At 38.2% G+C, this 13,767-nt stretch overlaps 1 protein-coding gene across 5 annotated transcripts in view; it reads right to left on the bottom strand.

The window, feature by feature from the left end:
* Window positions 1-4,258: 4,258 nt before the first annotated feature.
* The window catches only part of LOC121328688 (fibulin-2-like), a 52,434-nt gene continuing 42,925 nt past the window's right edge, over window positions 4,259-13,767 (bottom strand). For 4 of the 5 annotated variants that reach the window (XM_041273644.1, XM_041273642.1, XM_041273641.1 and 1 more), the window contains exons 9-17: window positions 11,678-11,812; window positions 10,238-10,375; window positions 8,705-8,848; window positions 8,489-8,617; window positions 8,242-8,367; window positions 7,355-7,471; window positions 6,261-6,389; window positions 5,301-5,424; window positions 4,259-4,928 (exon numbers count right to left, since the gene is read on the bottom strand). In XM_041273644.1, coding sequence (XP_041129578.1) covers window positions 4,571-4,928; window positions 5,301-5,424; window positions 6,261-6,389; window positions 7,355-7,471; window positions 8,242-8,367; window positions 8,489-8,617; window positions 8,705-8,848; window positions 10,238-10,375; window positions 11,678-11,812 — 1,400 coding nt within the window. In that variant the 3' untranslated portion in view covers window positions 4,259-4,570. The remainder of the gene's footprint in view (window positions 4,929-5,300; window positions 5,425-6,260; window positions 6,390-7,354; window positions 7,472-8,241; window positions 8,368-8,488; window positions 8,618-8,704; window positions 8,849-10,237; window positions 10,376-11,677; window positions 11,813-13,767) is intronic. The other variant, XM_041273646.1, reaches the window with a different exon arrangement.

The raw sequence follows: 13,767 nt of genomic DNA, 5'->3' as shown, positions 1-13,767 counted from the left end.
GCAATTCATAAATTCAATATCTCATAGTTTAATGTTATACTGTATTATAATTCAATGCATACTAAAACTTCACCTTGGACCATCTGAAGGACGGCAGGTATAAATAGACATGGCTCATAATTTGTGCTGTACTGTTGATGTACTGTACTAGATTTATCTAAGTTTGCTCCCAGACTTCGTTGTTTTACATACTCATGTTGGACAATTAGCCAATTAGATTTTTATTTGGCAAATAAAGGTTAATTTCTGAAAGTCATAGATATGTATTTCTGCCATGTACAGTATATTGCAGTAACTGTTTTCCCTGTAATACAAATCTACAGTACAGCAAAACTCTTTGAGCTGAACAGCTAACCAATCCTTTCTATTTAGTACAATACATAGTAATCTGAAAGTGTTTCTGCTAATGTGGCCTCTAGCGATATAATTCAAATTGAGCTGCAGTTATTTGGCTCAGAGTTCTGTTGTGATCTACAATATACATTAATATTGTTGTCAAAGTACCATTCACACCCTTTCCTATGTTTACAGTGGTCAGGGAAGTCTTCTCACCTTCAGGGTGTAACAGGCTAATGACACGATGAGCTACTGGAATAAGATTTGCAGAGCAGTATAATGAAACATAGCATTTTTTGCGCATTCCAAGGCCATCACTTTTTGTTTGTTTGTTTGTTTGTTTGTTTGTTTGTTTTAACACCAGAAATGTCCTCGACAATAATATTTGTAACTGAATAACCATTTTTTTTTCTTTTTCTGGAGTGATTGCTGCATTAACACCCAACTTTATTTACTTAAAATAAATAGTGCTACTGGATATTTATTATACCCCTAGAGTAATTATCCACTGTACAGCTCTGTTGTTGTTTATTAGTATGAATACAGTACATCTATTAACTCATGTAGCTGTACTAGGAATATCATACATTATGTGTAAAGAACTGTGTAATATATTACCTCCTGTGGTGTTTATATTCTAACAAGTTCAGGGCCGTTTGGCTGTTGCTGGTTCCATGCCAGCTATTATATGTGGGGGAACCATCATCTCATGAATCAATGGCTGTGGTTTCCTTGCTAAAGATGAAGCCGCTCCATGTTAGCTCATTGTATGGCTTCCACGTCATTAGGCTAAGCACTGGAGTCTGAATGGAGTATGAAATGTGTTTATCTGTGTTTTATCCTTTCCTGACCAGGCTCTAGTCTAGCTCATTGTGCTGCTAACTGACTACACGACATAGTTTGACCAGCAGGTGGCAATGTTTATCTTTTTATTAAGGCTGGTTGGATTCTGCGAATCCTGATATTTCTTGCTGTGCCAGACTGAGCAGAATTTTGTCATAGTTTTGTGTCGTGGTTTTGAGGTGGGTGTCTACTGAGTACTGGGGTATCTACTGAGTAATAGCATTGCTAAGCATGGCACAGGGGTCTATTTTGAATTTATTTCAGATTTGGTGGTTTAGGAATACAGATTTTGTCTCTGTGTACTGTGTTTGGTGTGCTGTGGGGTGCACATTGCTTTTCACGTTGATGTTGTTATCATGTTGATATGGCAGATTAATATTAGTTCTTATTCTGTTTGATAAGCATTGCTGGAGGTAACAATTTTAAACTGATTTCTATACTGACCTCAAGCACCTGAACAAGCAAGCCTGTTTGAGGGGCCAATGGAAATGCATAATAAGAATATAAACACCTTTAATAGACTGCAGCTTTGACTACAGTTACCAAAACAAACACTGATATGTGAGTTGAATACCCATGATAGTCCTGTGGTGCTTTTGTTTTTCCCCCAAAAATTTTTTTACCTGCATTATAATGGATTTTAAACCAGAAACCACCCTTTTCAACTCAATTAATCTAAACAGCGGCATGTCTAAATATTGATGCTGTTTAAATCATTAACATAGGACCCTTTTTCTTGTTTTTGCACATGGAATGATCATGAAGAGATTCACCTTGACTGTTAGACGTTTGATCCCTGAGCTTAGGACACAATGAGTCCTATTTCATTGAATTAAATCTGATTTTCACAACCAATTGAATTCAAGCGGAGCGTATCAACACCAGTGTCTGTGCATTCAAGACTTTTTAAATACGAATAATGGATAGTTATTGTCTCTGCGTAGTTATATCTTTAAATTGAGAAAAGTTATTGACTGGGGACTTTGACTTGTTTGCAACGGCATTCTGTTTTCTAGTCACCAGATGGGTTTCCCTCTGTGAAATCCAGACCAAATTTATTTCTATCTTCAGTGAAAGATATACTTCAATTAATTTTAATGCATGGGTAAATTACTTAAATCGCACTGCATCAGCAAAGAGTCAATATACCATTATTTCCATTTAAATGAGAAACGGATAATAGCAGACATTTGACTTCATGTACAGTCCCTAAAGCCAAAAAAAGCCTTCATGTTTCTGTAATTAGATTTTGCTCTTATTAAATTTCCCCTTTCCTCAGTACAGCATTTTCTATTTAGACTAAAATATAAGCTTTGTTTGTCCTTTTGGTGTCTTATTACAATTAAGCCCAGTTTTCATGACTGGCATTGCTAATTAGAGCAGCAACATTAATATTGAAGAAAACCTCAAAATGCTAGTAAAATAGGACACATCATTTACATATTCACTGGAATTCATAAATGACTGCATATGTTTACATCTCAATTATGCATGCTTTTGTTTAAATATGTGTCAATTATGTGAACGGTTTCAATTATTATAATCTGTGTTAAAGGATCCGTGGAGCTGACAAAGAATACTCGTTGCAATTCCTGTGGATTTTCGGTTTTTATCTGTGGGTTGGGTACTACCACCCAAACAAGGCTGGCCATTGTAGAAGCAAATTGTAGTGGCCACATTGTGCATGTACTGTATACACCAGTGACAACCACATCACCCTCTTCCACATGGACAGCAACTGTTGCAGTTTTACTTTTTCATTTCTTTCTCTTGCTGTTCCTTCCATGAATGAAGATACATTAAAATAAGGTATCTCATAATTTTGCTGAGAAATTCAGTTATGGTAATGTTTATCTGAACACTGTGACTCATGATGGATGTATTCTCAAAGTTTCTCTCTCAACTCAAATAAATGCAATTTGTCCTTTGTCAAGCGCAATTTGTCATTTTCCCACCTAGCAAGACTTGTAATGACATTTGAATCAAAAGGATGGATAAGTACTTCTAGACACCAAATAGCTATGCATGTTTCACCCTTTTGCCCCTAATTGCATTTTGGTTATGCAAACACCACTGCATTTCATTAAAAAAAAAAAACAAACAAACAAACAAATAAAACAGAAGCGGAAATAAAGAGAAGTCTTCTTTATCTTTTTCTTAATTTATTTTAAAAGAGAATACATATCAAAAGGTTTGACTTCATATTAAAATGCATTTACTTTCCAACTGATTGTGCAGAAAATACAGTAATGAAGAGCCCCCCCGAAGAAGGTGTATTTAAATGTCAGAAGAAAAAGAGTCTATCGTTAATAGAACTATGCATGCTTTATAAAATTGACAACATGCAGAATGGCATTGCTTATTAAATTGAGGATGCACTTCACCTATAAATACATTTTCATTTCAACCAACATTAAGTACTTAAGTAGTTTAGCTATTTTCTAACTGTTAGACAAGCTTTAAAAACATAATTTAAAAAAAAAATTGCATATTTTAAAAGTTGCTAAAAACTTTGCACATTACCGCTAAATCTTCAAATCAAATGTATTACAGTCCCTAAGAAGAGAGTTTGCTATCTCAAAATTTGTATGAGTATTGCAAACGGTTATGCACATTATACATGATCCAATTTTACCTTTTCTTTTAAACAGCTGAATAAGATCACATGGCAGTTATCAAGCTGAAACAGTCAGTGTCAAATCACTTCCTTTGCTATTTTCCAGATTTGGAAGGGAAACAAATTCATGCGAACTAGATGATAGCGTACAATTTCCTATAACACAGCAAACCCCTCTCTCCTCTGTGTTGTATCAGAAAGACGTCCTTTAGTTTCATGCTGTGTGTTCATTTTCTGTCACACTAGTTTTACCATGTGCATGCCCAATCTTTAAAGATTGCCTTTATTTTAAGAATGACTTATTTTTTTCAATCCTTGGTTTATAGCTTTAAGAAATATTATACATCCATTGCGTTACTATATGTTACCATATCCATTGCGTGAACCTAATACTGATGGTCAACATTACTACATACTGCAAATAGGACAGCTGAGTTGAATATCAGTACTATTGTTTCGGTCTTTGGAAAAAGGTGTTTTTTTTTTTTTTTTTTTTAGAGACATAAGCAAGAATGGCAATGAAGCCATTACAATGCACTGCAACAATCGTGTCACACATGATTTGCTTTTCGACTGCAAAGTATGTCATCAGCACCAACCTATGTTATAGAAATTCAGCATGGCTTTAACATTAAGGTCCTTGATATATTAGATAGTATATTTAAAAAAAAAAGGAATAGCATACAGTAAACTTCCACAGTAGCAATTGTCTAAAATCTTAAACTTAACAGCTTATAGCTGAGCACCATATGAAATATGCCTGTCAGAAACAGCTTAGAGAGCATGATCTGTTATGAACACGTAAATCTTAGCGAGGAAGGTGGTGAAAGCTCCTTGGCGCCAGAGTTTCATTTCAACGTCTATCAAGAAGTCTTTCGGCTGCCGGACTTGCCGCTGCAGGTACACGGCGCCCGTGTAAGGGTTCAGCTTCCGGGTGCTGAAGAAGTCCTCTGCATTCCCGCTCGTGATGCTGATAATGATGTTGTCTCCGGAGTAGGCAGGTGAGGGCCCAATGCGGAATATCTGGGCTGGGACCACAATGTTGGTTTGGAAGCTCAGCTGATAGTAGGTGATTCTCAAGGGGCTGCTCTGGCACTCCACGTAGTTTAAGCAGCTGACGCGTTCACAGCGCCTGCAGGATACAAACCAAGAAACAAGGAGTACAAACCTGGTCTTAACCTTTCGCATGAACTGGGGTATTGGTGGCCTCTTAATTAAGATTTACATTAAAATCCCCTATCCTACAGCTCTTGCTCCCTATTGAGAAAACACTGGTCAAACACTAACTTATGAGTTTTATCTGACTGTAGTTTTAAAAAACATCTCTATAGGCAACATCATAATGAGAAGTAAGCCTGTATCTACTCCCGATGTAAATTAGCTTATAGCTAAGTCTGGATACAATACATCTTGTGACTGTCATGAATGTTAAAAAGTGTACATTGTCCCTCTTAAATAAATAAACAAACCCTATATTACAGATCCCATTATTTTCCATACTTACATGTCGGACACTCTTTTGTAGTTCTGTGGGCAGCTGAATGACAAACACCTGAACCCACCCTTGATATTATAACACGTCTCAGCTGTTGAGCAATTATGAGCTCCAACAGCACACTCATCAATATCTGCAACAACCACAAAAAAGCAAGAAAACAACTTTAGACTGTGTGAGAAAGTTAGGCATTTCAAACAGTTTCAATATTTTATATTGTTATGGAAAGCTACAGTCTAATCTAACAATGTTAATCTTACATAACCAACTGAGTTAATCCACATGAAAAAAGCTACCTCATGCTTTCTATTGCCAGAAGTCAATTGTCGTCCTCTTGCAGCAACTCCGAACTGCAGTGATCACGCATTTCACCTTAGGGTCGAGATGCACTGCTCTGTACAGCTCGCAGAGCTCAATAGAAATTCAAATTAACCTTCTGGGATCTAAAGGAAATTCTTTAGTTCTCTTTTTCCCTCTCTCTCTTTCCAACGTGGCTTCCCAATAGGTTAATTAGGTATACTTAAACAATAAAATGGGAGCCAGATAAAAACCCTGGCACAGCACTGTAACCGTCAGTGCTGTAAATAAGTGGAGAATTCTGTATCAGAGAATCGCACTGTAAGCAGTTATAGCACTTCTGGTCACATGTTCCAGTTTCTTGTGACAACTGTACTAGTCCCCTTACTTTTTTAATGTATCTATATTGGATAATAATTGTAGCTACTGGTATTTTGCCAACTCCAAAAACTAGGATTTGGGGAAAATGTGCCAACTTGTATTGCTGTAGTTTGCAGGTGTGTACTGGTGCCCTGTGCTTGTTACAGTCCATTTTTAACTTGACATAAAGCCATCAGTTCCTGTTCTGATTTTAAGAGGCTGCTGTCAAAAGGGCGCCATGGACGTGCAGTTGAGTACAGCCTTCCTATCGACTGTTAGACAACTTTAAGGTAACCAGCTGTCTTCTCTTACCTCGACAGGTTCTTCCATTGGGTGACATGGTATATCCGTGTTCAGGGCATGCACACTGGTAGCTGCCTGGCACATTCACACACTGGAAAGCGCACAGATTGCCAATGCTCTGAGTGCACTCGTCAATATCTGCAGCCAAAAAGATGACACGTCAATTCATTATGCATTTGTATTGATGCATTTATTTTACATCACACAAAATATGCCGAGTTAGATATACACCACTATACTACATACTGTATAACCCCCTATAGAGGGAACCAAAGTAAGACGTGGAGCATTTATAGCATTTTATAGCATTTTGGCTATAACACATACAGTTTGGCAATAGGATGAATCAATTACTCTTCAAGACACACCAAAGCTCTTCGTTTTAATGTGGGCATTATTAGACTCCAAAGATTTTGACCACCAAAGACCAAAAAGAAACAAAAAGTGGATTACCCTCAGCAAGCATTCATATTGGTTTAACTCAGATTATGCTGCTGCAGGGAATCCTTGGGCTTCATCAAGCGCAAAGCCATTGAAAACTTTGCAACAGGAAAGATGCCTCTTACCCATCCCCAGGGAACCATCAATGGCAGAGATTACCGTTCGAGCCTTGTCACCACTGACAAGGAAAATCAATTCCTTATGACAAGAGTTGATTCTATTGATTCAATTCTGCACACATGGAAGCGTTGTGCCCAACTATTGATCAGTGCGTGATATCCAGCTCTGTTTCCCTGTAACTCGTTAAGAATGGGCTCAATGCTTAGTTAAAAAACATAGTAATGCATATGTACATTTAAAACCACATACAGTAACACAATGTTCTGTACTGCTAGGATTGTGTGACAGTATCAGGGTGATCAGAAAGCACGTTTACCAGATCAACACACCGTTTCGCACAAACCTACTTTCTAATCACTCTGTACATTACACTGTTTAAAAAGGCCTTGTTTGCATTTTCCCAGACTCTGAATTGCTGTAGTGAATGGGTAATACTAATCCCATCAATAAAGAAAAAGAAACAGCACAATCAGCCTGTGATTTGAGCGCATTAGATATATACGAATAACCGGATGCAGATTAGCTTTAGAGATTTGCGTTACCTTCACAAGAATGTCCGTCCTCTTTAAGATAGAAGCCTTGTCTGCAATAGCACTGGTAGGAGCCATAGATATTGGCACACTCCTGACTGCAAGGGTTGTTGACACATTCATTTACATCTAAATTAGAACAAACACACACAATTCTATTGCATGCAATAGTTTAGTATGTACAGTCATGCCACTTTAAGATGTTTTAACATTTGGGTATATTAATCATTCTTGAATGCATAATATGACAGACAGGAACACGTCATTCACGAGGTGTGGCAGCAGACAACACTTGTCATTAAGTGACAACCACGGAGGCATTATTTCAGAGAAAATGATAGATTAGCTGTACAGATTTGCTCGTGTAGAGAACCTGCCAGTATCTCAATTCTATACTCAATTAAAAGCAACACACTGACAATGTATCACATCTTCTGTGTAAAAGATAAAAGCAACAAAAAACACACAAATGCAGCACTTTACTGTGATCAGTTTTAGGTAGTGCTGGTCCTTGGCAATAAGTCATCCTTTCTGTGATGCTGCTGAAGGACTGGTTTATTGCGTCAGCACATCCAGTAGGAATGCATTTAATTATCTGCCTCATGAAGATAAAACCCAGTACCCCAGCAAACTGATAGCACTTGTATCTACAGACATTCTACTGAACAATTTAATCTTCCTCCACAGAATATGTACTGGAAAAGTGTCCATACTATGGTTTAAATTGCCTGTGAGTGTTTTTTTTTATTATGAGATGTGCAGCAGGTTATCTGAATTGGATAAATCCACTGCTGCATTATTGTCCATCATGAGATAAGTAACCATATAGGGGATTCTGTAATGCTTTTATAGCAGGTGTTACTGGTTTGATCGTCATGTTCTATGGAACACAGAGGTACCTTCACAGTTCTTGCCATCGAATGCTAATGCAAAGCCCGAAGTGCACGAGCACCGATAGGACCCGGGATTGTTCTCACAGGTTTGGGCACATAGCCGTCCTGGGTAGCGCCAGCATTCGTTTACATCTGTCGGCATAAGAGGAAGTAAGACAGGTAAAAAGAGTGCCTTTGACCCTGACATATCCCCCTCCTCCCTAGCAGATAATTACAAAATGCCAATTGACTACTCAAAAATGTTGCCGCTTACCAACACACGTCCTGCTAAACATGTCGTACTGATAGCCCGTCTTGCAGTCACAGCGGTAAGTGCCCGGCAAGTTGTGGCAAATCTGCCCCTCTCCACAGCGGTGCACTCCAGCTTGGCATTCATCAACATCTGTCGAATACCCCAAACCTGGTTATCGAAAACTCTAGCCACAATAGAAACGTGTATCTACTATTCTTAGAGATACTGAATACTTACCAATGCACCTGGTTCCATCGGGGCTGGCATGATACCCTCTGCTACACATGACGATCTTCCTCTGACAGGTATAAGAACCGACCGTGTTGATGCAATTGAATCCAGTAGAGCAGGGCTCTATTAGGCTGGTGCATTCATTTATGTCTATTCCAACACAAGAAGAACGTTGAAAGTTGCGGCAGCTTGTCCCACACCAAAAACATACATGCAACCCCCAGCTGAGTATTCAAACCTTAACCTACCCTGACACACCTTTGGCATTTGCATTTTCTAAAACACCTGTATTGTTTTGGATCAAATCAAGCCTAAGGGTTTTATTTTTGTCATTTACTCTCATGAAATCGCATTGTATGTAAAACAGCTGTCAGACAGCTGTGCTTCTGTTTCTGTGTGTGTAAAACAGCGGTCAGACAGCTGTGTTTCTGTTTCTGTGTGTATCTGTCAATGCACGGGTTGGGATACGATGAGCTCAAATGCCTTTATCAGTGTTTTTGAGTAAAAACCATTTACAGAACTTAAACTCTGCCTTTATTTTTTTTTTACAAAGATGTTTTTTGTTAAGGAACTAAGCATGGTTTGTTCCAGTGAACTCTGTATAACTATGAATACGTTTAATTTAATTGGCCACAGAGATATGGGGACTTCTTTCAGAAACTGCCTTCCTGCAGGGCCCAGTAAAAAGAACTTGGTGTGCTTAGACAGCAAAGCAAGCACACCAAATAGAGCAGTTTTTTAAGGTTAGCAAAGAAAAACAGCTGGAAAAATGACCCAAAGTGCTGGATTTAAATGGGATTAGGAACACCAAAGTAATTGTAATTACTTAATATCAGCATTGTGTGTGGCTGCTGGTCCTTCTGGGTCATACTGGGACCAGCTTCTCTTACTATGTGCCAGGGTACTGGCCTATCCAATGTATCGCTGCTCATGTGTGTTGAATACAACATTTACTTAGAACTTCCAACTTTTCGTTGAGACATGTTGCTGCTCTTCAATTTTAGTTGCCAATGCTAAAATAATTTGATTTAGCAACCAAAAAAGAAAACGAAAGGTTTCCAAAAAGAAAAATAGGTTTCAGAAGAGCGAAATCTTCATATGCTGCAGCTATGTTAGTTTTCGTGTGATGTTGAGTAACATATTATGGGCTTGTAAGTTTTCTCCTGTGTGTGTGTGTGTGTGATTAGAATGCATTATGTGCTGCAGCATGTGTATTCTATGTTTCCCCTCATGGGCTTCATTATAGGAGAGAGAGAGAGAGAGAGAGAGAGAGAGAGAGAGAGAGAGAGAGAGAGAGAGAGAGAGAGAAGGTGGAAGCTTTGTTTTGATTCTGTGCTGCTATTCAAATGTAAATTAAAGATACTGTAAGCCAGCCCTGTTGAATATCATGAAGACTTAGCAACAATCTACCACAAGTACCAAATTCCATTTAATATATCAAAACAGACACAATAAAAATGTGCATTAACTTTGGGGGAAAAAAAAAAATCAATATTAATTCTAAGCAATTAAATGTTAATTAAATGTTAAAAGTCTTACCAATGCAGTTTCCACTCAGGTCTTGTACAAATCCAGTGAGGCAGCCCTGTTTTGGATTACAGTAGAAGGAGCCCACAGTGTTCTGACACTCTAGACCAACATTGCAGTTATGACTGCCCACAGCACACTCGTCAATATCTGCAAACAGGAGATTGGAATACCATTTGTAAAGTTGTACTTTTTTTTTTACAAGGTAACAAATGCTCTTAAGTACATTCTTGGTGCAGTCGATTGGACTGCATAGTACACACAGAACACTAACTTTTGCCAGGGACCTCTTAAGGAATTATTTGAGACTGTGCAGGCTGCAGGTGGTAATAGACTAACGAGTTATGGTTGAGGCAAAGTGACACGTTTCTTTAAATATGGGTGCAATAAACAATATGCCTGGATCAATATGATGTTTTTGTTGGTTAACAAACAGAGTTGTATCCAGAGCAATCTGTAATTATATAACAGTATTTAAAAAAAAAAATTGTTTCAATTGTTTTTATGTCTTAATGTATAACAACAGTGCTAACCATTTTTATCACAAATGGAAAAACACAATTATGAGTGTCTTAGAAACAGATGAGCAAACATAAATCCAGTTGCTAGTAAGATGAAACATGAAAATACACAAGTGAATGCAGGATAAAAAATTTTTACCCGTAAACTACAACAATGCTGAAATTCCATTGCTTTGAACACTGATGGGAGAAATACTGCAAAAACCCAAGCTCTTCCATTCAAAGTGTGTGAATTACTGTCATTTTATCAGTAGATGGCACTATGGTTAAACATCAGCTTCGTCGTAGAGAATTTCCCGAAAGAAACACAAACAAAAATTACTTCATTAGATGCTGTAATGTTTTTATTATAGAACTGACCCCTTTTCTATTACCCCTGCTCCTTGTCCCTCCCAAATAGTCCTGGCATTTTAATTACATTAACACTGACTGTACCCTCAGTTTTCACCTGCACATATATAGATCCTTTATGGGGAACCTTTGGTCTCTGGAATGTCTTTTCAGTTCAATCCCCAGCTCCTCTACAGATACATAGTTAAGCGAGCAAAGCAGAAACCTCTATTTCCTTACAGGCTAATCTTGTGTATTCCCTTGTCAACCAATTGTCTTAACTCTGTGTCTTTAATAAGGTTATATTTATCTGTCAATCCAGGTGTCCCCTGCTGTTCATAAGCGTAGGGCTGTATACACAGATCGCATAGGTTTGTATTGACATCCTGATATCCTCTCCAGCAGGATCGTCCCTCCCAGTACTGCAACCTCCTTTTGTATATAGTACTTGATTTGAAAATCCCACAGGGTACTAACCATGCCACATTCATATAGCATAAATACATATATTTTTTTATTTTAAACTTGCGGTTGACCTTCCCCGTTCCCTTCTCTTCCTGTGTGCCTAAGAGAAAATGCAAATAAACCATCTATACTTTACCTTCACAGTTGTCACCCTTTAGCTGATACCCTGGGGGGCAGACGATTTCCTTCTCACACTTAAAGGAACCGATGGTATTAATGCATCGCTCCCTAGCCTGGCAGTTGTGTGAGTCAGTAAGACACTCATTAACATCTGCAGGAAAAGACACAAGAAAAACCCATTTTGGATCAAATCTGAGGAGCGGACCTTCATATTTTCCATAGGAGGGCCTCTGTAAGGTCCCTGGGCAGAATACATGACATGGTTGGGTTGAAATGCAGGTGTCAGCTGCCATGTTTACATGCGGTTGCTAAGCACATCGTGGGACAGCAGATGGGGTTTACAAACAAATAGGAGGAGTTGTTAATCATTCAACAACTTGCGTGTGTTGTGTTCTCTGTTTTAGGAGATACATATTCAAGTGTAAGATGTATTGTCTCATGAAGTAGATGACCAAGGCTTACAATCAGTGAATGTACATTTAGTAATATAAATGTGACATGGATGTACACCCAGGCATACAGGTTGCTGTTCGTCTCATACACAAGTAGTCATTTCGCCCCTACTATATTGACTTACATTGCAGCCTCGACAGGGGACAACAGTGTCTTTAGAAACTGCAATATTTAAACACTGGGCTAAAAAAAAAAAAAGGTTTTTTTTTTCAATCTAATACTGTACCTGAAATTGTCAATAGCTTCAATTACTGGTCAAGTATATGAATGATTTATAGTGATCCCATTTCTGAGCATACATACTGTGTCCACACTGAGTAACTAGCTACAGCACAAACAGCAGGTGGAGTCATTTTACCAATTGAAAATAGATTTCTGAACAGCCTCCTGGAAATGGCATGCAGTGAATGGCACGAGAAGCAGGAAAAGACATGGATCATCAACACAAGACATAATAAGAATTTTACCAGCTGTTGAGATAGCCGGTAGTATATTTACTCAAATGGCTAAGTTAGTGACTTACAAATCTGAAGGAAGTGCCCCATCGACTTGACTTCCTTTATAGAGGCATTAGCCAGAAGCACATGCAAGAGTTTGGGAACTCCATAGATCTACCTTTTACTAAATATTCTGTACATTCACTGAACACTGACAAACCATAGGGGCACTGTCTTTAAAATGAGTGCTGAGAAGCATAAACAGCTAAGGATGGCTCTTAAATAACAGAAGAAAAAAGTGAAATAGAAAGTATGAGAGTGCTGTGGATAAAATATATTTTGACATATCTGAATTCAATATGAAACACTTTTATCAAATAGAGAATCGTTGTACAGTACCCAGTGAGCAAAGTGTAGAGGAACTGTAATGGGTGAAAGCAAATCTGCAGACAAATCCATTTATAAATCAGTAACTAAAGAGTGCATATAACTTGGTTTATATTTCTTATAAACCAAACTCAATGCACATCAAGTGCAACAAATGTACAGCACTGGAAAGTGAATTCCATTGCAGGGTATGCTAATGGTATGGGAGCTCTCTGTCCATTCAGCAGCCTTGAGAATAGGGGGCAAATGAGGCTCAACCTTCTAACCTACAGCCTCTCATAAACCTCTCATAAGCAATGCAACCAAGTAATCAAGTTCCAATGCATATGAAGCAAGGTAACAAAAGTCGGTTGGTGTTAAATTTTCAGCAAAACGGAAATGGGACTACAAGGGTTACACTCTGGCAAACAGCGCATCTTGTACATCTATGACAACCGGGACTCTGCTGTGTGATGCCTAGCCGTATTTCTTAATGCTGTTGTTAAGTTGATTTGACACAATGCAGTTTGGCATAGGTTACTGCAGTATTCCTGTGAGAGACACACACAGTGAGTCACCCAGAAGGGAAAGAACACTAGTTCATGGTTCAGGCACCACCTCCCGTACTGGCAAAATCAAAACACTTGTGGTTTGTAGTTACCAAAATATTTTTCACATTATTACCCGATATTCCGATTCTGGAACAGGGACACTTCTCATCAATCGTATATTGAGCTATTTATTACCGTACATGTTTTTATTGGTAATTCAGATGTAGATGGCATCTGAAATGCACCCATGTTTTCTTTTGGTAAAAGCAGTAATATTGCAATCAAACACTTGTGTAACA

The sequence above is a fragment of the Polyodon spathula genome, chromosome 16 (assembly GCF_017654505.1).
Source record: "Polyodon spathula isolate WHYD16114869_AA chromosome 16, ASM1765450v1, whole genome shotgun sequence".
Taxonomy (NCBI): domain Eukaryota; kingdom Metazoa; phylum Chordata; class Actinopteri; order Acipenseriformes; family Polyodontidae; genus Polyodon; species Polyodon spathula.
The sequence above is the reverse complement of the archived record's forward strand: the minus strand, read 5'-3'. Positions and strand labels throughout refer to the sequence as shown.